The sequence below is a fragment of the Monodelphis domestica genome, chromosome 3, assembly GCF_027887165.1.
Source record: "Monodelphis domestica isolate mMonDom1 chromosome 3, mMonDom1.pri, whole genome shotgun sequence".
Taxonomy (NCBI): domain Eukaryota; kingdom Metazoa; phylum Chordata; class Mammalia; order Didelphimorphia; family Didelphidae; genus Monodelphis; species Monodelphis domestica.
In genome coordinates, this window is record NC_077229.1 from 72,412,165 (window position 1) to 72,437,971 (window position 25,807).

Consider the following 25,807-nt stretch of genomic DNA (forward strand, 5'->3'; position numbering starts at 1 on the left):
TCCAGCTCCAAACGTCTAATCCCGTGATCCCTCCAGCTCTGACAGTGACCATTCTCTGTTCTAAGAGCCCTTCTAGCTCTGACATCTGCAGGGTTCGGTCATCCTTTTTCTTCAGCCCTTTCTTCCCAGGAGGGGGCAGTGGAGACGCATGGAAAAGGCCACCGCCCCCTGGTAGTCAGCACTGGTCCTGGAGGGGATGTGGAATTTCCTGGGGGATTTTCCCTACCTGCCAGAGGAGAATGAGTCTCCGAGAGGGGGATGGGGCTCGCCCAGGAGCAGAGAGCAAATTAGTGGTCCAACTGGGTCTTGAACTTGGCAGTGTGCCAGTTTCCTCATTGATTTCCAAGGTCCCTTCAAAATCGGGAGCTGCAGTGCTAGGTCTGTCCCTGAACCTGCCCTGGTGGCCTGCCTGGTGCCGGGGGAATATCTCCTCTTCCAGGGACTCGGCTGGTGTGGACGGGTCTGGGGATCCCCAAGGCAGGGGAGTGAGGGAGTTTGGGAGCGGTCGAGGGGACCCCGGGGTGCCCTAACTGTCCCTTTTCATGCCTGGCTCTTCCCTGCCCCCTGGATCATGAGCAGGACTTGACCACCTCCCTGGGATCTGTCTGCCTGGCCCCACCAGCAGCTCTCACCCCTTCCCTTCCCCAACCTGTTCTCTAGGAATGTCTGCCTGTAGGGGCAAAGCCTGGGTCCTTGGGAGCCTGGAGAGTGTGGAGGTGGACGAGAAGATCTCCAAGCCTTTCTTCCTTCCTTTTCCTTTCTCTCTCACACACACACCCAGCACGGCTCCCACCCTTTGCCCCAGACCTGCCTGTCTCCCCTTCAGGACCTAAAGGGTGCCTAGCACCCCGCCTCCCTCAGGGAGACACCCTCTTCTTGGGAAGTCACGAGTGGGCGGGGACTGAGTAACCCCTAACCAGACCAATAAAGCTCTGGGGCTCTCTCCCTTCCTGGAGTCCTTGGGATTCCCAGCTCAGAGCTCAGCCCCGCTCCCCCTCTCCGAGGGCCAGAGGTGTGTGCCAAGCCTTTCAGCCTTCAGCAGGACGGCGGCTGCTTATTGGTCCCAGAGACAAGTGGGGGACCCCAATTTCCTGACCGCCCAGCCCGCCTTCCCCCCTTAAGACACTATCTCCCCAAAGCTGACAGATGTGGGGGTCCCAGGCGCTCCTCAACAGAGGGCTGGAAATCAGGGAGTGAGCTCTCTTGCAGGGTCTTTAAGCATCCTTCCTGGGGTGGCCGCTCGGTCCTCTTTCCCCTCACTTCTCCCTGGCTCCTTGCTTCAGGCTAAATCCTCCTGCTTCCTCCTGCCAAGTCCTTACCCAGGGCAACCGGAGGGGAGGTTGGGCTTTGGAGGCAGAAGTAGAGAGAGGGAACAAAGGGGCCCTGGAAAGTGAGCAGGAGGGATGGAGGCCTGGAGCCCCGAGCGGCCCACCTTTGGCTTCTGGGACTATGGCGTCTTCGGTCTCATGCTTCTGGTGTCCACCTCCATCGGGCTCTTCTTCGGGCTGGCCCGCGGCGGGCAGAAGACGGCGGAGGACTTCTTCACGGGAGGACGACAGATGAGAGCTGTGCCCGTGGGCCTCTCGCTGGCGGCCAGCTTCATGTCGGCCATCCAGGTGCTGGGGGTGCCCTCCGAGTCTTACCGTTACGGGCTCAAATTCCTCTGGATGTGCCTTGGGCAGTTGCTCAACACCATTCTCACTGCCTACCTCTTCCTTCCCGTCTTCTATCGCCTGGGCCTCACCAGCACCTACCAGGTAACCAGGCAGGGCGGAGGGGTCCCTGGAGGGTGAGGAGGATTCTTGGAGGCTGCCCCCTGCCCTCCCCATCTCCCTTCCCGGCTGCCACCTCCCTGGACCTCCCAGGGGTGGGGGGAGTGATCAGGGCTCGTGATCGTGTGAGAGTGGGCAAGGAAGACAGGTGGGGTTTGTGCTGGCGCCCCACGAAGGAGAGGAGGCATCTCCGGAGGTGAGAGAGCCCAGAGGCCAGCCTGACTCTGCCTCTTTGTGGACGATGTCCAAGAGACAGCCACCCCCTTAGAGCACACCTACGAACCCCATCATTCACTGGGTACCCGTGGATTCCAGAGGCGGGGAGAAGGAACCTGCTTTTTAGGCTTGGGTCTGCATGCGAGCATGCGTGAGTCATCCGCTTGTGCGCCCTCGTGTTGGTCTGGTTGGTTTTCGTGCCGGGAGAGTGGGAGCGGGTTGTGACGGGACATACCTGCCACCATGGATGGACGGACGAGGGCGTGAGTGGTGGGAAAAGACCTGAGCCAGGAGCCAAGACATCTCAGGTCTCCCCAGCCCCCGCCCACACCTCGCTGGGCCACTTCAGGCAAGCCTCCCCCTTTTTCTGGGTCTCTTCCTTTGTAAAACGAGGTTATTTGGGCCTCAAAAGTCTGCGTGCTCTGATGCTCCAGTTCAGGAGGGTTTCTTCGCCGTGAGATGGAGTAGGTGGGTCAGAGGACATTGAGGAGAGGGAGCTGCAGATGTTCTCCCAGGAGAGGCAGGTGCAGGGCCAAGGCCACGCGAAGAGTCTGACCTTCCTTCCCTTCCCCTTTAGTATCTGGAGATGAGGTTCAGCCGTCAGGTGCGTCTGTGTGGCACCATTCAGTACGTTATCGCCACGGTGAGTCAGCCTTCATCCTTCCCCTCCCTCCAAGCCTGCCCCTCCGGGGACTCCTCTCCTGAGCTTTGACTCCCTGGGTGCCCAGCTGAGTCACTGGAGGGCCCTCCTTCGGGGTCGCCTCTGGGGTCCCAGTGGAGGAAAGGCGTCGGGGGCTTTGGGCAGGACCGTGGGAGTCCCAGGGAAAGCCTCCACTCCGGCGACGACTCACCGGCTCCAGTTCCCTCCCTCCGAGGCTGGGTTCAGGGAAGGTCAATGGAAGTGGGAGAACCAGAGTTGATGGGGAATGAGAGAAGATACTGGGAAGAAATTCCTGTTTGAAGCTCAGCTCGGCCCCCAGGGAGGGTCGCCCAGGAATCTCCCTCAAGGGAAGGCTAAGATGCTCATCATTCCAAAGGCTGGGTGCCTGTGGGATCACCTCCAGCCCACTTTGTGGATAGGGACTGGTGTCTGGCACAAAGGTCCCTGGGGTCAGCATCGCCAGTGGGAGGGGGGAGGAGGGGGAGGAAAAGAAAATGAGCTTTGTTTCTAATGAATAATGTCTGAAAAGGACCAAATAAAATACTATTTAAAAGAAGAAAAAAAGACAGGTCCCTGGGGGAAGGGGGGAAGAGCCCCCACTAGGCCAGCTAGGACTCATTCTCTTTGCCTTCCTGAACAGATGCTCTACACAGGAATTGTCATCTATGCTCCTGCCCTGATTCTCAACCAAGGTATGACCCAGAGGGAGACCTACAAGTTTCCTGCCCTTTGAAAGGCTTCAGGTTGAGAAAGTGGCATGGCCTTGTCCTCAGGGAGCCCCCAGTCTGAGGGGAGACATGACCCTGCCCTCAGGGAGCCCCCAGTCTGAGGGGAGACATGACCCTGTCCTCAGGGAGCCCCCAGTCTGAGGGGAGACAAGACCCTGCCCTCAGGGAGCCCCCAGTCTGAGGGGAGACATGACTCTGTCCTCAGGGAGCCCCCAGTCTGAGGGGAGACATGACCCTGCCCTCAGGGAGCCCCCAGTCTGAGGGGAGACATGACCCTGTCCTCAGGGAGCCCCCAGTCTGAGGGGAGACAAGACCCTGCCCTCAGGGAGCCCCCAGTCTGAGGGGAGACATGACTCTGTCCTCAGGGAGCCCCCAGTCTGAGGGGAGACATGACCCTGCCCTCAGGGAGCCCCCAGTCTGAGGGGAGACATGACCCTGTCCTCAGGGAGCCCCCAGTCTGAGGGGAGACAAGACCCTGCCCTCAGGGAGCCCCCAGTCTGAGGGGAGACATGACTCTGTCCTCAGGGAGCCCCCAGTCTGAGGGGAGACATGACCCTGTCCTCAGGGAGCCCCCAGTCTGAGGGGAGACAAGACCCTGCCCTCAGGGAGCCCCCAGTCTGAGGGGAGACATGATCCTGTCCTCAGGGAGCCCCCAGTCTGAGGGGAGACATGACCCTGCCCTCAGGGAGCCCCCAGTCTGAGGGGAGACATGATCCTGTCCTCAGGGAGCCCCCAGTCTGAGGGGAGACAAGACCCTGCCCTCAGGGAGCCCCCAGTCTGAGGGGAGACAAGACCCTGCCCTCAGGGAGCCCCCAGTCTGAGGGGAGACATGACTCTGTCCTCAGGGAGCCCCCAGTCTGAGGGGAGACATGACCCTGCCCTCAGGGAGCCCCCAGTCTGAGGGGAGACATGATCCTGTCCTCAGGGAGCCCCCAGTCTGAGGGGAGACAAGACCCTGCCCTCAGGGAGCCCCCAGTCTGAGGGGAGACATGACTCTGTCCTCAGGGAGCCCCCAGTCTGAGGGGAGACATGACCCTGCCCTCAGGGAGCCCCCAGTCTGAGGGGAGACATGACCCTGCTCTCAGGGAGCCCCCAGTCTGAGGGGAGACATGACCCTGCCCTCAGGGAACCCCCAGTCTGAGGGGAGACAAGACCCTGCCCTCAGGGAGCCCCCAGTCTGAGGGGAGACATGACCCTGTCTTCAGGGAGCCCCCAGTCTGAGGGGAGACATGACCCTGCCCTCAGGGAGCCCCCAGTCTGAGGGGAGACATGACCCCTGCCCTCAGGGAGCCCCCAGTCTGAGGGGAGACATGACCCTGCCCTCAGGGAACCCCCAGTCTGAGGGGAGACATGACCCTGCTCTCAGGGAGCCCCCAGTCTGAGGGGAGACATGACCCTGCTCTCAGGGAGCCCCCAGTCTGAGGGGAGACAAGACCCTGCCCTCAGGGAACCCCCAGTCTGAGGGGAGACAAGACCCTGCCCTCAGGGAGCCCCCAGTCTGAGGGGAGACATGACTCTGTCCTCAGGGAGCCCCCAGTCTGAGGGGAGACATGACCCTGCCCTCAGGGAGCCCCCAGTCTGAGGGGAGACAAGACCCTGCCCTCAGGGAGCCCCCAGTCTGAGGGGAGACATGACCCTGCCCTCAGGGAGCCCCCAGTCTGAGGGGAGACATGATCCTGCCCTCAGGGAACCCCCAGTCTGAGGGGAGACATGATCCTGTCCTCAGGGAGCCCCCAGTCTGAGGGGAGACATGACCCTGCCCTCAGGGAGCCCCCAGTCTGAGGGGAGACATGACCCTGCTACCAAGGAACCCTTGATCTGAGAACAGCCATGACCTCTAGCTTTGGGAAGCCCGTCTGGGAGGGTGGGATGACGGGGCCTTTTCTCTCCTTTGGATGGTCTGCTCACTGTGACTCTTGCTTCTAGTAACAGGGCTGGATATCTGGGCATCTCTCCTTTCTACTGGTGCCATCTGTACCTTTTATACCACTGTGGTGAGCATCCCCAGCCCAGTCTGTAGCTCTGATCATTCCAAGCCCCTTCACCCATCTCACCTTGGGCTATTTTTCTCCAAGGATCGGAGGTATCTTTGGTGTCCCGAGAAAAAATGTTGAGACATATCCAGGACTCTTCAATGAGCCCTGGGCCATATTTAGGAGGCCTAGGTTCTAGTGCAAAGCTACTTCTGACTGGCCCTGTGACCTCAGAAAAATCCCCTCCTAGCTCTGGGCCTCAGTTTCCCCATTAGTAAAATGGGGTCAACAACCTCCTGCTTCCCTCTAAAGATTGCCATGACAATAACAATAAATAGCACATGGGGAAAATAGCCCTTTGTAAACTGGGGTTGGATTAGATGAACTCAAAGGTCCCTTCCGGTTCTAAATCCTGTGTAATGGGTTGAAACAATGGAAAGGATTATTCTTGTCAGCAACTGGGTCAGAACACTTCAAGGGCCACAGTTCTGGGACACCAATTGGGAAAACAATGGTCCAGGGTCTTCTTCACATGAATTCCCTCCCCAAATTGGAACATCCTTCCTGAAAGTGCTCAGTTGAGGGGCAGGGCCATTTCCTCGGTCTAGGAAGACCTTGGGGTGCCCATCCCCTGCCCCCTCCCAGTTCTGCCCTAGCAGGTTGGGGAACACTGGACAAGCCCTACCTCTCTCCCCTCTTTCCCTCCCCCTGGCCTTCAGGGAGGCATGAAGGCCGTCATTTGGACAGACGTCTTCCAAGTGTTCGTGATGCTCTCTGGCTTCGTCGCCATCTTGATACAGGGCACACTTCTGGTCGGTGGGGTTCATCGTGTGCTGGACATCGCCAACAATCACTCCCGGATCAACATGAATGAGTGAGTGTCCAGCTACTTCTAGAGCCTTCATCCTAATGGGGAAGTGGAGTAGGAGTCCAGCCCAGGGGAGGAAGGGAGGAGTTGAGGGACAATTCAAGTCAACAGTTCATTGCTATTTTTGTTAAGCCTTTACTTTCTGTCTTAGAATCCATACTAAGTATCTGCTCCAAGGCAGATGAGTGGTAAGGGCTAGGCAAGGGGGGGTGAAGTGACTTGACCAAGGTCACACAACTAGGAAGTGTCTGCAGTCACATTGGAACCCAGGTCCAATCCTGCCACCTAGCTGTCCCTAAAATAGATTTCTTTTTTAATGCAAGGGAATTTTTTTTTGGAGAGAGCATTAACCACTTGGAGGACAGGGCTGGGGGAGTCAGGAAAGTCTCCTTGTAGAAGGTAGCCCTCAGGCTGAGCTTGAAAGAGAGCTAGGAATTCCAATCAATTCCCACAATTCTGCAGGTGAGTAGGGAAAAGCATTCCAGGCATTATTAGGAAGTAAGAATGGGCGTGGGCAGAGCAGATCCAAGAATGGACACAGCCTGGGTAAAGGCACAAAAGTGGAAGCTAGAAAATCTTCTTTGGAGAACCGCAGGTTGGCTGATTCGGAATGTAGAGTAAAGGGGAGCCACTGAAGCTTCTGGAGCTAAGGAGTCAGTCTTTTGTTGTATCTATCTGGCAACTGGGCAGAAGAAGGATTAGAGAAGGAGGACCTAAAAAAAAAAAACTCTAGAAGATATACTAGGGTTAGCAGTGAGGGGAGGAGATACATTTGAGGGTTTGTTATCATTCAATCGTTTCAGTCATGCCTGACTCTTTGTGACCCTACTTGGGATTTTCTTTGCAAAGATACTGGTGTGTCATTTCCTTCTCCAGTTCATTTTACAAATGCAAAAACTGGGGGAAAAAAGAGGAAACTGAGTCACACAGACTTAAGTGACTTGCCCAGGGTCACATAGCTAGTAAGTGTCTGAGACTGGATTTGAACTCAGGAAGATGAATTTTCCTGATCCCTAGTATTGCCAGAATTAGGATTAAGTGATATCTTGAGCAGGGGTTCTTCAAGCTTTTCTGATATAGCCTTTGGACCTCTTCTCAGAATATATTGTTTTAGAATTTATAATAGAAGGGGATGCTGCTTCCCTTAGACATCAGGGAAAAGAAAGATGCTATTTCCTCCCTATCCAAGTTCTTAGACCCCCCTGAAATCTGTGTCTGTGGATCTGAGGTTAAGAACTCCCTGTCATGTAGACAAGGTTAGGACAATAGACTGAAATCCCACAATTCAGCTCAACCAACAGTGCTGGGGCCGGGGGGGGGGGGGGGGGGGGGGGGGGGGGGGAGGGGGGGGATACAAAGGCACAAAAGGCAATCTCTGACCATTCAGTGTGGGGTGCTGCAGCATACACCGGGAGACGTAACTATGAGGTCACTAGAAGAAGGCAGGTAGGGGGATCAGGGCTTCCTGGAGGAGGTGGCACTTAGCATGGAGAAAGCTAAGGATGCTAAAAGATGGGAGAGAAAAGAGAGAACATTCCAGGTGTGGAAGAAAGCTTGAGTTGAAAAGGTCCTGATGCAGAAGGTAGAACTGTGGATGGTGAGTGCCAAGCCCTGTGCCAAACACTGGGGATTCTAAAATAGGCAAAAAGTGCCCCTGCCCTTGAATTCATATTCTAGAGACTGCCAGAGGGCACCAAGGTGCTCTGAGCACTGGAATTATAATCAGGAAGATCTGGGTTCAAAACTAGTCTCAAGACATTTACTGTGTGAATCTGGGTAAGTCACTTAACCACTGTCTGCCTCAATTTCTTCATCTGTAAAATGGAAGTAATAATAGCACCTACCACCCAGGGTTGTGAGATGTTTATAAAGTGCTTCATAAACCTTAAAGTGCTATGAAAATGCTGAAAAATCTCCATTCTAAAGAGGAACAAAAAGTTCGACAGGAAGGAAGAAATGTGAGAACTTTAAATAGCCTCTCTGGGACAATAGGGAGCCACTGATGGTTTTTGAGCAGGACCCTGGCATGATCCGACTAGTACCACAGGAGAATTAGTTGGACAGATCAGAGGTAAAGCAAAGACATCCATAGTGATAGTGATCCAGAAACCTCTGTTATTTCAAAGAGACAAGAAAAAGAAAGGAATTAGCATAGAATGAAGAGTGAAGACAAAATGATCTCTTTACAGATGCCCTGAGAATCCTAGAGATTCAATGAAACAATTAATTTAAATAATAGCTTCGGCAAAGTTTCAGGATAAAAAAAAGCAGTCCCAAAAAATCATCAGCCTTTCTGCAGATTATTAACAAAGCCCAGCAGGGGGGAAATGGAAAAAGAAATTCCATTTACTTATTTTGGCAGCTGGGTAGAAGATGGGTTTGATGGGAGGCAATGAGGCCAGTTAGGAAGCTGGTGAGAGATGCAATCATAGGATCTAACGTGGAGCTAAAAGTTTAACCTGAAGGGAGAAATGTCTGTAGCCTCACTCCACCCCACCCTCGCCCTGTCTATATATAGATATAGATATAAATCTAGATTCTAATGAGGAACAAAAAGTTTTACCTGAAGAGAGAAATGTCTTTAGCCTCCCTCTCCCTCCCTCTCTCTCTCTCTCTCTCTCTCTCTCTCTCTCTCTCTCTCTCTCTCTCTCTCTCTCTCTCTCTCTCTCTCTCTCTCCCTCTCTCCCTCCCTCCCTCCCTCTCTCTCTCTCTCTCTGTCTCTCTGTCTCTCTCTCTCCCTCTCTCTCTCTCTCTCTCTCTCTCTCTCTCTCTCTCTCTCTCCTCTCCCTCCCTCTCTCTCTCTCTCTCTCTCTCTCTCTCTCTCTCTCTCTCTCTCTCTCTCTCTCTCTCTCTCTCTCTCCCTCTCTCCCTCCCTCCCTCCCTCCCTCTCTCTCTCTCTCTCTCTCTCTCTCTCTCTCTCTCTCTCTCTCTCTCTCTCTCTCCCTTCCCTCTCTCTCTCTCTCTCTGTCTCTCTGTCTCTCTCTCTCCTCTCTCCTCTCATCTCTCTCTCCCTCTCCCTCTCTCTCTCTCTCTCCTCTCCCTCCCTCTCCTCTCTCTCTCTCTCCCTCTCTCCCTCCCCTCCCTCTCTCTCTCTCTCTCTCTCTCTGCTCTGTCTCTCTCTCTCCCTCCCTCTCCTCTGTCTCTGTCTCTGTCACTCTGTTTCTCTCTCTTTCTCTCTGTCTATATCTGTATCTATGATTCTACGGAAAAACAAAAAGTTTAACCAAAAGAGAGAAATATCTGTAGCCTCCCCTCCACCCTCTCTCTAATACATGTGATATATACCACAATATATAATATAGATCTATGTAATAAATAGATATATTTTATAATGATGTGTTATGTATAGAAATATGTCTATAGATAGTTATATTTTATGCCTATTGAATTCCCTTGGGATCATAGAAAGCATTTGGGGTTTGGAGTGGAGAATGAATTTGGAGTTAGTACTGGATTGGGTCTAGAAAGAGTTCAGACCTTGGCTTTGGAGTTAGATGAAGACGTGGATTAGGAATGCATTTCAGGCTTTCACTTGATTGGGGACGGGTAGCAAAGCAGCTTCCTTCCTTTCTGAACTGAGGTGGGCGACCACAGGTACAAAGTGAGGCACACACGCCTCATCTCGTGCCGTTATTATGTTTGCTCACCTCTGCCTCTTGGTGGCCAGTGAGGCGGGTTATTGGCTTGGGCTGGGAGTCCTCAGGGAGTGACAGGGGGTAAAAAGGAGAGCAATCCCTGTGAAAAAGAAGCCGTAGCTTTGACTGGCCTCAGGATCTCGTTAAGGCTGAGGGCTGGCCTGCTTTTGGAGATATCATTCAGTACAGGACCGATCAAGGTCAGGACGGGAGCCAGGCTGGTGTCAGGGTGACAGGGTGACCCCCGAGTCTCCCTCCTGACAATCAGGCTTCCTCTCTGCTTCTCTCCCCATCCCCAGAAGGGCAAGGACCCAAGCAGAGGCGGATAGTGGGGTGTGCTGGCCTGAATGCCAGATTTGGCTCAAATCCTGCCTCTCGCTGTGTGACTCTGGGGCAAATCCCTTAAACTCTCAGGACCTCAGTTTCCCCACCTGTTCAATGTGCGCTCTGGGGCTCCTTCCAGCCCTGAGTCTCTAAGCCTGCACCCAGCAGAGCTGACACCTGGTGCATCTCGAGGAGGCCGGGACTAGGGACCAGGCTAAGGGCAAAGCTCTGGCCTGCAGGCTGCCCCCTGAGTGGGCAACCCTAGGCTCCATGCCCCACCCCCTGCCCACTATTGGTCTTCCTAGCGAAGAGCTCAGAACGTGCTTCTCCCCCCCTCCCAACCTTCTCCCACAGCTTTGACCTGGAGCCAAGGAGACGCTACACCTTCTGGACCTTCGTGGTGGGGGGCACCCTGGTGTGGCTGTCCATGTATGGGGTGAACCAAGCCCAGGTCCAGCGCTACGTGGCCTGTCGGAGCGAGCGGGAGGCCAGACTGTGAGTGCGCAGGCCGGGGTGGGAGGCAAAGGAGGAGAACAGGGCCGCCGAGCAGCCAGCTGCACGCTGGGGCGGCTCTGTCAAGAGATTTTCCCTTAGATTTAGCCAAAATGGGCCCCTTTGCTCCAGGGCCCGCCCTTTCTCGCAGCCAAGCGAGACCATCCTAGTTCCTTTTCCAATCAGTTCCTGGCAGAAGGCAATCAGGAGCTCCCATCCCAGGAGCACCCCAGCTCGGAGCTCCCATCCCAGGAACACCCCAGCTTGGAGCTCCCATCCCAGGAGCACCCCCAGCTCGGAGCTCCCATCCCAGGAGCCCCCCAGCTTGGAGCTCCCCATCCCCAGGAGCACCCCAGCTCGGAGCTCCCATCCCAGGAGCACCCCAGCTTGGAGCTCCCATCCCCAGGAGCACCCCAGCTTGGAGCTCCCCATCCCCAGGAGCACCCCAGCTCGGAGCTCCCATCCCAGGAGCACCCCCAGCTCGGAGCTCCCCATCCCAGGAGCACCCCAGCTCGGAGCTCCCCATCCCAGGAGCACCCCAGCTCGGAGCTCCCATCCCAGGAGCACCCCAGCTCGGAGCTCCCATCCCAGGAGCACCCCAGCTTGGAGCTCCCCATCCCCAGGAGCACCCCAGCTCGGAGCTCCCATCCCAGGAGCACCCCAGCTCGGAGCTCCCCATCCCCAGGCATCCGTGCCTCAGAGCCCTCCATCATCTCTGGGCAGGCTCCCCAGCCCTGGCCTCTGGGGCTGGCTGACATGCCTTCTTCCCTCTCTGACTCCAGGGCACTGATCATCAACCAGCTGGGGCTCTTCCTCATTGTGGGCAGCGCCAGCATCTGTGGTGTCATCATGTTTGCTCTGTACAGAGACTGTGACCCCCTGCAGGCAGGGCACATCTCTGCACCTGATCAGGTAAACTCCTGTCAGGGAGAAGCACTCAGGCCCTGGGACTCTGCAGTGCAGTGCTGTGAGTGTGCCCAGATGAGCTGGGGGTGGCAGGAGTGCCCTTGGGCCCCTCTTTGCTTTACAAGGCCCTTAGGCCACTGAAATGAGAGTATAGGATATCTGGGCTGGGAGGACCCTTAGAACAGAGAATATCAGAGCTGGGAGAGTCCTTAGAACAGAGAATGTCAGAGCTGGGAGAGTCCTTAGAACAGAGAATGTCAGAGCTGGGAGAGGTCCTTAGAACAGAGAATGTCAGAGCTGGGAGAGTCCTTAGAACAGAGAATGTCAGAGCTGGGAGAGTCCTTAGAACAGAGAGTGTCAGAGCTGGGAGAGTCCTTAGAACAGAGAATGTCAGAGCTGGGAGAGTCCTTAGAACAGAGAGTGTCAGAGCTGGGAGAGTCCTTAGAACAGAGAATGTCAGGGCTGGGAGACAGCTTAGAACAGAGAATGTCAGAGCTGGAAGAGATCTTAGAACAGAGAATGTCAGAGCTGGGAGGGAGCTTAGAACAGAGAATGTCAGAGCTGGGAGGGAGCTTAGAACAGAGAATGTCAGAGTTGGGAGGGACCTTAGAACAGAGAATGTCAGAGCTGGGAGAGTCCTTAGAACAGAGAATGTCAGAGCTGGGAGGGAGCTTAGAACAGAGAATGTCAGAGTTGGGAGGGAGCTTAGAACAGAGAATGTCAGAGTTGGGAGAGACCTTAGAACAGAGAATGTCAGAGCTGGGAGGGAGCTTAGAACAGAGAATGTCAGAGTTGGGAGAGACCTTAGAACAGAGAATGTCAGAGCTGGGAGAGCCCTTAGAACAGAGAATGTCAGAGCTGGGAGGACCCTTAGAACAGAGAATGTCAGGGCTGGGAGACAGCTTAGAACAGAGAATGTCAGAGCTGGGAGGGAGCTTAGAACAGAGAATGTCAGAGCTGGGAGGGAGCTTAGAACAGAGAATGTCAGGGCTGGGAGACAGCTTAGAACAGAGAATGTCAGAGCTGGGAGGGAGCTTAGAACAGAGAATGTCAGAGTTGGGAGAGCCCTTAGAACAGAGAATGTCAGAGCTGGGAGAGCCCTTAGAACAGAGAATGTCAGAGCTGGGAGGACCCTTAGAACAGAGAATGTCAGGGCTGGGAGACAGCTTAGAACAGAGAATGTCAGAGCTGGGAGGGAGCTTAGAACAGAGAATGTCAGACCTGGGAGGGCCCTTAGAACAGAGAATGTCAGAGCTGGGAGGGAGCTTAGAACAGAGAATGTCAGAGCTGGGAGGGAGCTTAGAACAGAGAATGTCAGAGCCAAGGAGACCCTTACAGACTATATATTTTTCCCTTCTCATCTTACAGATGAGGAAACTGAGGCTCAGAGAGGAAAACAGCTTGACCCAGGGTCACAGAGTATATAGATTTTTTCTTTTTCTTTTCTTTTTTAACCCATACCTTCTGTCTTATTATCAATTCTTAGGAACAAGAGCAGCAAGGGCTAGGCAAACAAGGTTAAGTGGTTTGCCTGGGGTCACACAGCTGGGAAGCATCTGACACCAGATTTGAACCCAGGACCTCCTGTGCCCAGGCCTCTAATGCTGACCCTCTAATACCAGAGTCTGACTCCAAATTTAGGGCTTTTCCCACTGTATCCTGCTGTCTCATGGGTAGCCTGGACCTTGTGATGATGTTAAAAGGAGAGGGGACACCTAGCTGGTGGCTTCCAGGCCTTGTGACCCTTGCTGACCTCATCCCAGGTCCAGAGGTCTTACTTAGCCCTCCAACATTAGGGCCTCGTCAAATCACAAACATTTAGTTAGAAGGGACCTCATAGACCATCTAATCCAAACCATCGCTTCCAAAGATCATCCAGCTTTGGCTTGAGGCCTTCTAGTGAGGGGAAAACTCATCCCCTCCTGGGCCAGCCCATTCCACTTCTGGACTGCTCTTATTATTCAAACCCCGAATAGTCTTCTCTTCTTTCCCCTTCTCCCAGGCCTGTCTCCATGGCTCCCACTTCCTCTCCTTTGGTCCAAGCAGAAGAGATCTAATCCTTCCTCCATGGGACCGCCATTGTGTTCATTCCCTCCTGATGGGGTTCATCTCCCCAGGAGACGTGATTATATGGTCAGAAGGCACTTTAGCGACTATCAGGTGTAGGCTGAGGGATGTAGGCTAAGGGTGTAGGCTGAGGGAATTGGACATTCTTAGTGGTAACTAGATGACACAATGGATAAAGCTCTGGGCTGGGAATCAGGAAAACCCAAATTTCAATCTGGCCTTGGACACATATTAGCTGTGTGACCCTGGGCAAGTCACTTTACCCCCTTTGCCTAGCCTTTACCTCTGTTCTACCTTGGGACTAATACACAGTATTGATTCTAAGACGGAAGGCAAGAGTTAAAAAAAATTGTAAGCAGGTATCCCCAAATTTGCCCTTAGGCAGGAAGGTATGGATGGATGGAGGCAGATTTCTGTAGAGACTCATTTTATCATTTACTAGTATTTTATCATAACTGTTTTTATTATTTTAACTGAGTTAATAAATATGTATTATTTATTTTAATTTTAAATGTAAATTTCAAATTAATTAAATTTAAATATTGTTACTGATTAATTATAATTATTATTAATTACTGTTCTGACTGTTGTTCATTTGGGTTTGGACCCGTGATTAGATTCCTGGTGACGGTACTCCTTCCACCAATGGGAATTCACCAAGCTCTTAGTCTTAGAATTCCTTTTCCCAGAGAGATGAAGGGATGATGTCACCCAGCAGAATGGGGTCCAGGCAGGCCCTCCGGGGACTGCCTCTCCTTTTCGGAGATAACAACAGCCAGTAATCAGGGCTCCATCTGGGCTCTGGGCTAGGGCTCTGTTCCCTCATCATTTGGCACAACGATTAGCAATAACAAAGAAGAACTTACATTTCTCTAATACTTACAGGCTCAAAAAACTACAAGAGCTCTGTGAGGCAGAGAGCAAATATTGTTATTCCTGTTTCATAGAGGAGGAAGATGAGTGAACAGAGAGTCTGGGTGTTGTGTCTGAGGTCACACAGCTGGGAGAAGACAGCATGTGTAAAAGAAGGAACTCTGAATTTAGAGTCAAATCTGTGTCTGAATTTTGTCCCTCTCTACTTGCTAGTTGTGTGTCCTTGGGCAAGTCATTGTTTCACTGCTCTACACCTCAGTTTTTTCATCTTTAAAATGAGGGGATTGGACTAGAATCTTTGTGATTCCATGATGGGTCCATGGACTGTCTTGTCTTTACCTCTGAGCCCCAGTGTCAAAGGCTGCCTTTTCTCCCAATCCATTAGACACAGATTCTAGGGTCACCCCTGTCTTCTGAAAATCCTTGCTTTCCCCAGGACAGCGTGGGTGCTGCTGCTTATCAGGGGCAACCCCAGGAGAGAACACCAGGGAGGGTTTGCTTGCTGTGTGTGCTCCCTCCAGGAATGGGAGTGATGGGAATGGCAAGCAAGCCCTGGGCTTTCTCCATCTTTTCTCTCCTACACAGTACGTGCCTTACCTGGTGTTGGACATCTTCCAGGATTACCCTGGGGTTCCTGGACTCTTCCTTGCCTGTGCCTATAGTGGCACCTTAAGGTAAGCTCTAATATCCCCCAGATAGAGGAGGACCCCAACTGTTACAACATCCCACCCAGCTCCATACAGACAAGTGCCCCTAGCAGGGCTGTCTCCTCAGTATCAAGAAGGCACTGGACTCCATAGCTTAAGAGCTCCATCCCAGCTCTGACATTCCATGTCCCAAAAGCCCTCCCAAGTTCTGTTATTCTACTTTCTGAGGACCCTCCCAGCTCTGCCCTTCATTCTTCTAAGGGTCCTTCAAGCGCTGGACTTCTGTGTTTTAGGTTCTGATGACCTTCCTAGCTTTGATGGTCTGCTTTCCAAGGACTCTCCCAGCTCTGCCCTTCATTCTTCTAAGGGTCCTTCAAGCGCTGGACTTCTGTGTTTTAGGTTCTGATGACCTTCCTAGCTTTGATGGTCTACTTTCCAAGGACTCTCCCAGCTCTGCCCTTCATTCTTCTAAGGGTCCTTCAAGTGCTGGACTTCTGTGTTTTAGGTTCTGACAACCTTCCTAGCTTTGATGGTCTACTTTTCAAGGACTCTCCCAGCTCTGCCCTTCATTCTTCTAAGGGTCCTTCAAGCGCTGGACTTCTGTGTTTTAGGTTCTGATGACCTTCCTAGCTTTGATGGTCTACTTTCCAAGGACTCTCCCAGCTCTGCTCTTCTTTCTTCTAAGGGTCCTTCAAGCACTGGACTTCTGTGTTTTAGGTTCTGATGACCTTCCTAGCTTTGATGGTCTACTTTCCAAGGACTCTCCCAGCTCTGCCCTTCTTTCTTCTAAGGGTCCTTCAAGTGCTGGACTTCTGTGTTTTAGGTTCTGACAACCTTCCTAGCTTTGATGGTCTACTTTCCAAGGACTCTCCCAGCTCTGCCCTTCATTCTTCTAAGGGTCCTTCAAGCGCTGGACTTCTGTGTTTTAGGTTCTGACAACCTTCCTAGTTTTGATGGTCTACTTTCTAAGGATCTTCCCAGCTCTGACATTCCATATCCTAAAGTCCCTCCCAAGTTCTGTTATTCTGCTTTCTGAGGACCCTCCCAGCTCTGCTTTTCTTTCTTCTAAGGGTTCTCCAAGCTCTAAAATTCTGTGTTTTAGGTTCTGACAACCTTCCTAGCTTTGGCGTTCTACTTTCTAAGGATCTTCCCAGCTCTGACATTCCATGTCCTAAAGTCCCTCCCAATCTTTGATAGTCTACTTTCTAAGGGTCCTCCAAGCTCTGACATGTTTTTTTAGGAATTAACAGCCTTGATAGTCTATGTTCTAGGTATTAAGGCTACTGCTAAATCTGACTCACTGTATATTCTAGGCATAAGATTCCTCTCGGAGCTGACATTCTGTGTTCTAAAGGCCCTCTTTGCTCTAATATTCTAATGTTCTGGGTACTAAGCATTCTCATCTGATATTTTGGGTTCTGGGTTCTCGGGGTGCTTCTTGGGGTGACGTTCGAGAATCTGATATGGCTAGGAAGATGAAGAGGGGATGAGCTCCAGTTTGGGGAAGGGGGAAGGCAAGTCCTGCTCTCACATTCAGTGTTTCTGCAGCACGGCATCCACAAGCATCAATGCCATGGCAGCTGTCACTGTGGAGGATCTGATCAAACCCCGACTACCCAGCATCAGCCCTCGAAGACTGACTCTCATTTCCAAAGGACTGTGTAAGTCAGGGCTGCATAGTGGGGGAGGCAGGGAGGGAAGGGAGAGGTCCTCAGAGGAGAAAGCAGAAGAGGGTAAAGACTATCCCTTTGGCCTTCTTCCCAGAGAAGATGGTTCAAGGCTGGACCACTTAGGGCCTCCAGCTGCCAAGGTGAGAGTCTTCTGACAGCTGGCTGGGTCTGAGGTTTAGAGGCTACGGGGGAATCCTAGGGGTCCAGAAGCCCCCATCCATGCCCTCTTCTCTCAGATGGGCAATCCTGCTGATGACCTCTCCTCCTTGTTTCTGGTATTCGCCAGCTCTCATCTATGGTTCTGCCTGTCTGACCGTGGCTGCCCTGTCCTCCCTGCTTGGAGGTGGCGTCCTTCAGGTAAGCCCCTAGCTCTGGAGATGGTCCATCTCCCAGCAGACTGACCCTGACTCCCAACAACAGAGAGGACCAAACCTTGAACCCAACTCATAGCCTCCAGGGAGAAAGAGGGAGAAGACGCTGACCTGTCCTTGGGGAGCCCCCAGTCTTGGAGGTTAATGTGACCCTTCCCCGGGGAAGCATCCATTCTAAAGGACAGCTCCCACCCTTGAACTAGGAATTCACAGTGATTTCTTGTGTGTGTTTTTTTTCTATTTAATTATTTTACCCATGAGAGGAAGGCCATGCAGGTTCTATCATCCCCATTTAACAAATGGGGAAAGAAGGGGCAGCTAAGTGGCTCAGTGGATAGGGAACCATGCCTGGAGATGAGAGGTTTGGGGTACAAATCTAGCTGAGACATTTCCTAGCTGTATGACCCTGGGCAAGTCACTTATTCCTAATTACCTTGTCCTTACACTTTTCTGCCTTGGAATTGATACTTGGTATTGATTCTAAAGACAAGTGAGGGATTTAAAAAGAAACAAATGGGGAAACTGAGGCTAAGGGAAAGGGATTTATCTTACATCACAGAGAACCAATGGCAAACAGGATTAACTCCATTCTATTCAATTATACAAGCGTCTATTATTTATTCACATAAAGACATCCAAGTCTCCTGATTCCTTTCCTGACCCCAGACCACACTCTTTCTGAGGCAGAGCCAGTCTCTCAGGAAGTGAGGAAAGGGTAAGGAGACACAGGTCCAAATCCTGAACACCCTCTTGCCTCCCTAGGGTTCTTTCACTGTTATGGGTGTGATCAGTGGTCCACTGCTTGGAGCCTTCATCCTGGGCATGTTCATTCCAGTCTGCAACACGATAGTAAGTTCTTTCTGCCCCCCCCCCCAGGCCTTGCAAGGTTGACAGGGGATGGGAGGGGGCTGTCCAACTGGATGACACCTTAGAAATCATCCATCCAACCCTCTTCTTTGAGAAATGGGGAAACCAAGGCCTTGAGAAGGAAAAGTCTAGCTCAAGCCTTCAGAAGCTAAACTAAAATTGAGGGTCCCCACTCTACCCCACTGTCTGTCACGTTTGGCTCCCAAACTGGGGCTTTAGGGTTCAGGTGCCCACACAGACCAGAATGAGCCTGGTCCTGGGGTCTCAATAACAGACCAATCATCTGGTCCCATTCTCCTGTGTGAGCAGAGGCAATTCATGTTACCACTCTGGGTCTGTTTTCTCATGTATAAAACGGGGATTGGATCTAAGCTCACTTGTAGTTTTAAATGTTATGATTCTCTTCCAGGGGGTTTTCTCAGGCCTAGGTGCAGGTTTCGTACTCTCCTTCTGGGTGGCCGTGGGAGCCACTCTGTACCCACCAAGCCCACAGACGATGGGCGTATTGCCCACCTTCACGGATCACTGCGCGCTCTACAATGCCAGCGAGGGTCTAAATGTCACTGTGATCATGGGGACCCTTCCACCAAGGACTATTTCTGCCCCAGGAGACCGGTGAGGACTTGAGAGGTGGTCCTGCCCTCACAAACGCCATAGATTGAGAGGAAGAAAAGAAAAAGAAAATATCAAGAGTTAGACGATACCCTCAAAGGTCATACCTGAATAGGAATCCTCTCCACAATATTCCTGCTGCATGGTCATTCAGTATCTGCTTGGAAACCTCCCATAAGGAGCAGCTCAGTATTCCTGAAAGCTACCCGATCCATTTCTTTCTCTTTCTTTCTTTCTTTCTTTCTTTCTTTCTTTCTTTCTTTCTTTCTTTCTTTCTTTCTTTCTTTCTTTCTTTCTTTCTTTCTTTCTTTCTTTCTTTCTTTCTTTCTTTCTTTCTTTCTTTCTTTCTCTCTCTCTCTCTCTCTCTCTCTCTCTCTTTCTTTCTTTCTTTCTTTCTTTCTTTCTTTCTTTCTTTCTTTCTTTCTTTCTTTCTTTCTTTCTTTCTTTCTTTCTTTCTTTCTTTCTTTCTTTCTTTCTTTCTTTCTTTCTTTCTTTCTTTTTCTTCCCTTACCCTTCTGCCTTAGTATCATTTCTAAGACAGAAGGGCAAGGGCTAGGCAATCAGAGTTAAGTGACTTGCTCAGGATCACAGAGCTAGAGGTCAGATTCGAACCCAGATTCTCCTAACTCCAGATCTGGTGCTCTATCCACCATGCCACCCCGCTATAAAAAAACCCATTTCTAATCCTGCTGGTTCAATTTCTAATCTAATCTGCCCTCAGGGATCTTCTGGTCTCCAGGAAAGATGAAAAATGTTTGTTGACTGAACTTGAGAGGAAACAGACAGGGAATTTCTTGGAGTCAAGGACAAAGTTTGCCATCCCTAGCAGAGCCTGGGTCTTGGACAGTGGGGTGGGTAAGAGGGAGCTGGGGTGGCAAAACTCATGACAACCCTCTTCCCACAGACCTGCCATTGCTGATGACTTCTATGCCATCTCCTACCTGTATTATGGTGCCCTGGGCACACTGACCACTGTGCTGGGCGGTGTCCTTGTCAGCTACCTGACAGGTAAATACAGCCTTGGACCAGGCTTCTGAGACAATCTTGGGTCTTGGGAGCCTCTTAGAGGTCATCCAGCACCTTGCTTCCAGTAAGAAGAGGACCTGAGTCAACCTTAAGGGATGTGAAAGTCTCCCCTTACTAGAAGTTGTAGGGAAGGGAAAGTGTCAACCAGCACTGAGAGAGGGAATTTCCTCATTTAGGAATTTCTTGTCTTAATGAAATTATGGTCCAGTCCCTTATCCTTCCTTTGGATTAGACTTGTGAGTAGCTTGATCCAGGAACTCCCAGTGAGGACACTTCCTCAGCACGTGTTCCTCGACTTTATAGTCTTTGACCTCACAATATGAGTCAAAAGCAGAACTTCAACCTGGATCTTCCTGAATCTGAGGCCAATTATTTATGAACTCAGAGGCTCCTTACGATAACTCTTTGGCTCACAGGTTGAGAAAACATGCTTTTAGTTATCTTTATGTGTCCTAGATGTAAAATTCATTGCCCAATATGATATAATAAATAAATACATATTATATATTATTATATTTATATAATTTAATATAAACATAACAAAAATAAATATACAAATAATATGATAAATAAATACATAATCTGATAATATAATAATATATACAAGAATAATATATAATGTAGCATAATAAATAAATATATTATGTATAATATGTTATTATATATACTAATATAATATATATAACAATATATAATGTATATATAATATATAACATATATGTATTATTCTATATAGATATAAATATATAATAAAATATAATAAAAAATAAAGTCCAATAGGAATGTTATTGTCAGCATCACCCTCACTGTATCTTCTCTTTTCAAGTGGTATCAATATTAGCTGTCTAGCACATTCTAGATCATAAATAAATATCTGTTGATTCCTTTAAAAAATTGTCATCCATTCACCGAGCTGATAACAAAGTCCTTTTCTTAAAATATAATTTAAAACCCTTCTACAGAAGAGGGGAGGGAGGAGGGTAAGGAAAGAACATGAATCGCATAACCATGGAAAAATTTTCTTAATTAATCAATTAAATAAAAAATTTAAAATAAATAAATAAATTTAAAGCCCTTCCCTTTTGTCTTAGAATCAATACTAATTATCTGTTTCAAGAGCTAGGCAACTAGGGTTAAGTGACTTACCCAGAGTCAACCAGCTAGGAAGTATCTGAGGTCACATTTGAACACAGGTCCTCCTACTCCAAGCCTGGTTCTCTATACAATGAAGCTGCCTAGCTGCCCCTAAAATATTTTTTAAAAACAATTTTTTAAAAATGAATCAATAGACTTCAGGTTAAGAAATCATAGTTTAGAGAGATGTTATTTTTCATTTAATTAATTAATTTAGAATATTTTTCCATGGTTACGAGACTCATGTTCCTTCCCTCCTCTCTCCTCCCTCCATCCCCCTCCTGTAGATGACAAAATTCCACTGGGTATTACATGTGTCATTGATCAAGACCTATTTCCATGTTATTGATATTTGCACCAGGGTGATTGTTTAGTCTACATCCCCAGTCATATCCCCATTGAACCATGTGATCAAGCAGTTGTTTTTCTTCTGTGTTTCTACTCCCACAGTTCTTTCTAGAAAGACAGTTTAGAACACAGAATGGCAGCACTCAAAAGTGACCTTTAAAAAAAACAACAAAAAACTCTTACTAAAAAAACAAACCAAAAAAAACTTTACTTTCTGTCCTAGAAATAACTCTAAGAGAGAAGGGCAAGAGCTAAGCAATTGGGATTAAGTGACTTGCCCAGGTTCACATAGCTGAGAGGTATCTAAGGCTAGATTTGAACCCAGGTCCTCTCTCTTGACTATCCATTATGCTGCTTAGCTGGCCCTCAAAGGTGACCTTTCTAAAAGCAAGACTGTCAGAGCTGGGAGGAACCTAAATGTCTTTGGAATCCAACTTCTACGCAGTTGGTCATGAATGGTGTGCCATTGGGGCAGCCGTAGGGGTGGCTCATCTATGTCTTCCTGTCCTTCCTCCTATTCCAGGGCGTTCTAGTCATGAAGGCTGAGACTGTGGTTCAGGCTACCCATATTGTCCTTTCCTTCCGTTCCACAGGCCCCACCAAGAGGAGCGACCTGGGCCCTGGCCTTCTCTGGTGGGACATCATGAAACAGATGTCATCTGTGGCCCCCATGGCCAAGTCGGTGCCCCTGGAGGAGGCCCTGTCTAATTCCAAGGTCAGAACCAGATCCACTGGACAGCCAGGAGGAGCTGGGGCAGAACTGGGGAGGGGGATGCACTGGGCCTGGCCCATGGCTTCTGGGAAGGTTGGTCAGTGGGCCCTAATGTGACCCTCAGGTTTTAGATCTAGAGAAGAATGAAATCTTTAGATTAGAGTAATGCTAATAATTGTACTTCTGCAATGGCCATCAAAGGATATAAGGATACCAGCAATTGATGGGGGCAAAGCCAAGATAGCGGCTTAGCAGCAAGAATACCAGCAATTCATATACATATTAAAATTCAAATTGATTAGCAGCTGAAGTCAGACATGGAACCCAGAGATTTAGCTTGTATCCTAGTAGTAGGCTGCATGGATGGTAAAGGTCTCCCCAGGTCACAGAAGCAATGAGGCCTATCCCTTTGATTGCTTTTATTTATTCATCTAAAACCCTTAGCTTTTATCTTAGAATCAATACTAAATATTGGTTCCAAAGCAGAAGAGTGATAAGGACTAGACAATTTGGGTTAAGTGACTTGCCCAGGGTCACACAGCTAGGAAGTGTCTGAGGTCAGATTTGAACCCAGGACTTCCCCTCTCTAGGCCTGACTCTCTGTCCATTAGAACACCTCGCTGTCCCTCCAATTGCTTTTATTCCCCCCTCAAACACTTCATGCCACATGGGTCACTTAGGCAATTGTCAAAACAAGGCCTATGTCTATCCATCAGCCAACAAGCATTTGTTATTGTGCCAGGCACCTTGTAGGCCCCATTCTGGGATACAGAGAGAGGCAAAAGACAGTCCCTGCCCTCAAGGAACTCATAGTCTAATGGGAAAGAAAAGCCAACAAATATGGCCAAACAAGCCATGTTCTGGACAATAACGAAGAGGAGGAAGGCACTAGAATTAGGGGAGGTTGGGGAAGGCTTCCTGTAGAAAATGAGGTCTTAGTTGAGGCTTAAAGTTCAGGAAGGCAATAGGTGGCACTGAAATGGGAGAGCTTCCAGACATGGGGGACAACCAGGGGAAATGCCCAGAGCCAAGAGCTGGAGTGTCCTGTTCCCGGACAGCCAGGCGGCCATTGGCATTGGGTCAAAGAGCACATGGTGGAGAAGGAGATTTAAGACTCCAGGGGAGGGTGAGCTAAGGGACTCGGTCTACAGGACAATTTTCCCTGGACTCTCCCCTCTCCTATGATATTGTCTTGCTTTTCTCACAGTTAATTTTCCACCATTCCTCTGTCCTGTGGATACCTACTTACCCTGGTTCTATGGAAGCAGTCTGAGTAGAGTGAAGCAGGTGTGGTGGTCTCTCCCCCAAAGTCCACCTCTGTGGCTTATTTCTCCCTTGATGGCCAGGGCACAAGTCCTCAGAGCTGATGGCCTCCTGGGAAATGGAGAAGTCCACCTGATTTGCTTACCTGATAAATATCCCTTTCCCCATCCCCTTCCTCCCTAACGAGGGTCCTTTAAGGGGAAAGAATTCGGGGCAAGACATATTGGTCATTCCCATCCAAGCCTTTCTGATCTCCCATAGGAAGGGAGCTGGCCCTCAGAATCGGGTCCCAGCTTTTGGGCCTTTTTTTTGTCTCTCCAGGACTTAGCACAGTGCCTAGAATACAGTAGGTACTTAATAAATGTTTATTGTATTGTATTATACACTGATCCTGGAGCCCCTCTACAGGGCTAGACCTGTTTCTGATCCTGTCCCTCTTCTTTCTTTCAGGATCCTAAGGAGTACCCACAAGAGGTCAAGAAGCCCCCAGGCCCTCCATCTTTCTGGCCCCAGGACCCACAGTTACACAAGGAGGGAGAGGAAAGCAACCTGCTCAGGGAAACTGATATCTAAATGGGTTCCTCCAAAGACTGAGAGAGACTGAGAAATCCACACTGAGGGGCCAGGCCAGAACTTTGGCCTGGCCAGTCCAAACCCGGGAACCTGCTCTCTGTGTCTCTGATTGGTCTGAGCTTGTTTTATGCTCCTGTCTCTGGAGACCTCTAGATTTGTTTGAATTAAGGATGGAAGAGAAAGGGCTGGTGCCTCCTGGACTCATGGACCTTCCTCTTGGTCTTCATGGGGAAAGTGATAGGTTTGGATCAAATTCTATTTCCCCAGCTGGATCTGTGGGGAAGTCAAATTGTTTGTGTGTGTATGATATAATGGGGGGGAGGGGGAAGAACCTTCCTGCCCCCTGAGGACTCCATACATCATGTAGGCCAACAGATGTTGGAAAACTCTCAGTTTCATCTTGGAACTCCTTGGCTCCCTTGTAGGCTCAGTGTTCCCTACAAAACACCTTTCCTGATTCTCCCCTAGGTTCCTGATTCTTCCCTAGGCTTCTGATTCTTCCCTATGTTCCTGATTCTTCCCTAGGTTCCTGATTCTTCCCTAATTTCCTGATTCTTTCCTATGTCCCTGATTCTCCCCTAATTTCCTGATTCTCCCCTAGGTTCCTGATTCTTCCCTAGGTTCCTGATTCTTTCCAAGGCTCCTGATTGTTCCCTACATTCCTGATTCTTCCCTAGGCTTCTGATTCTCCCCTAAGTTCCTGATTCTTCTCTAAGCTCCTGACTCTTCCCTAGGTTCCTGATTCTTTCCTAGGCTCCTGATTCTTCCTTAAGCTCCTGATTCTTCCCTAGACTCCTGATTCTTTTCTAGGCTCTTTTGCTCCCCTGTACCCCCTCCTGAGCCTCAGAATCATTTTGTATTTATTTTGTAAATATTTGTATTTGTTTATCTGTGTAGTTGGTTATCTCCTACTAGGACATAAGCCCTTGGAGGGCAGGGATTGTTTGTTTTTTGTCCATGAATCCCCGGGGCCTAGCTACAGGTATGTGACTTGTAACAGGTGATTAATAAATATTTGGTCTTGGGATCAAATCTGGCCTCAGACACTTCCTGGCTTAAGTCTCTTCACTCCCATTGCTTAGTGCTTATCACTCAATACTCAGTATGGATTCGAAGAGAGAAGAGAAGAGTTTTAAAAACAAAGAGATTTTTGGTGAATTGAATTGAATAGGGCAAGAAGGAGTGAATGAATGAGGAGAAGGATTGGTGGAATACTACTCCTAGCTCCAAAAGAAGCTCCATTTTCTAGGTCATCCATCCTTATCATTCAGTCCCACCTGCACTCCCCTGAAGATCATTGGACTAAACACTGGCCCAGGAGTCAGGAAGACCTAAGTTCAAATCCAGCCTCAGAAAATAACTGTGTGGACCTGAGTAGTTCACCTAACCACTCACTGTCTGCCTCAGTTTCCTTAACTGCAAAATGGGGATGATAATAATAGCACTTAGCTCCCAAGGGTCTTATATGGATCAGATGAGACTTGGCACAGTGCCCTGTACGTAGTAGGCTCTTGTCTCCTCCCCAGCCTCACCCTCTAAGCAGGTCCAAACAGGAAAGCAAATTCCATGACATACCCACCCCCGGAGGAGGTCCCAATAAAACAACTTTCCTGGGTCAGCCTGCACTTGCTGACGACATAGGTGTTTGCTCCCTGTAGCTGTTTATGCTTCGTTGTGTTTGTCTACCTGTGCGTGTTGATTCAGGGAATTGTTAGACTAGAACTGAGCCTTCTGCCCCTTTGGCATCTCTTCCCCCACCATACCGTCCCAAACTTGTTGGGTCTCAAACAATGCAGTCAGTAACACTCTGGTAATCCCATTTGTCCTGACTCTTAATGAACACACTGTGCCGCCATTTGGAAATGAACTTTCCATCCCAGTCCAGGGTCCCAAGATCCACCTGGACCCCATTCATCTTTGCTAATTGGGGAGAGCCAACGAGGTATCTATCATTACCAGGGTTGGGGCTGGAAGAAGTCCAATGACAAGGGCTTCCCATCTGAATTCCTAGTCCTTTAAAGCTGGAATCAACACCTCTATTTTAAGGCTAAATTTTAAAAAATGCATCC

The 25,807-nt window shown here is 50.0% G+C and overlaps 1 protein-coding gene across 1 annotated transcript; it reads left to right on the plus strand.

Moving 5' to 3' along the window:
- The first annotated feature begins 944 nt into the window (after window positions 1-944).
- On the plus strand, window positions 945-24,770 carry SLC5A5 (solute carrier family 5 member 5). Its single transcript, XM_056822111.1, has 15 exons — window positions 945-1,757; window positions 2,566-2,631; window positions 3,290-3,341; window positions 5,304-5,371; window positions 6,070-6,224; window positions 10,532-10,672; window positions 11,452-11,581; window positions 15,101-15,189; window positions 16,711-16,823; window positions 17,119-17,189; window positions 17,966-18,052; window positions 18,480-18,685; window positions 19,587-19,690; window positions 21,784-21,905; window positions 23,616-24,770. The coding sequence occupies exons 1-15, from the start codon at window positions 1,404-1,406 to the stop codon at window positions 23,736-23,738; spliced, it is 1,881 nt and encodes a 626-aa protein (XP_056678089.1). The 5' UTR covers window positions 945-1,403; the 3' UTR covers window positions 23,739-24,770.
- Window positions 24,771-25,807: the final 1,037 nt, after the last annotated feature.

Excerpts from the sequence above, each read along its gene's own strand:
- SLC5A5 (XM_056822111.1), top strand. The coding sequence starts at position 1,404 with ATGGAGGCCTGGAGCCCCGAGCGGCCCACCTTTGGCTTCTGGGACTAT. Across the intron at positions 2,632-3,289 it reads TTCAGTACGTTATCGCCACG|ATGCTCTACACAGGAATTGT; the intron begins GTGAGTCAGCCT and ends CTTCCTGAACAG. Across the intron at positions 16,824-17,118 it reads TCTCATTTCCAAAGGACTGT|CTCTCATCTATGGTTCTGCC; the intron begins GTAAGTCAGGGC and ends GGTATTCGCCAG.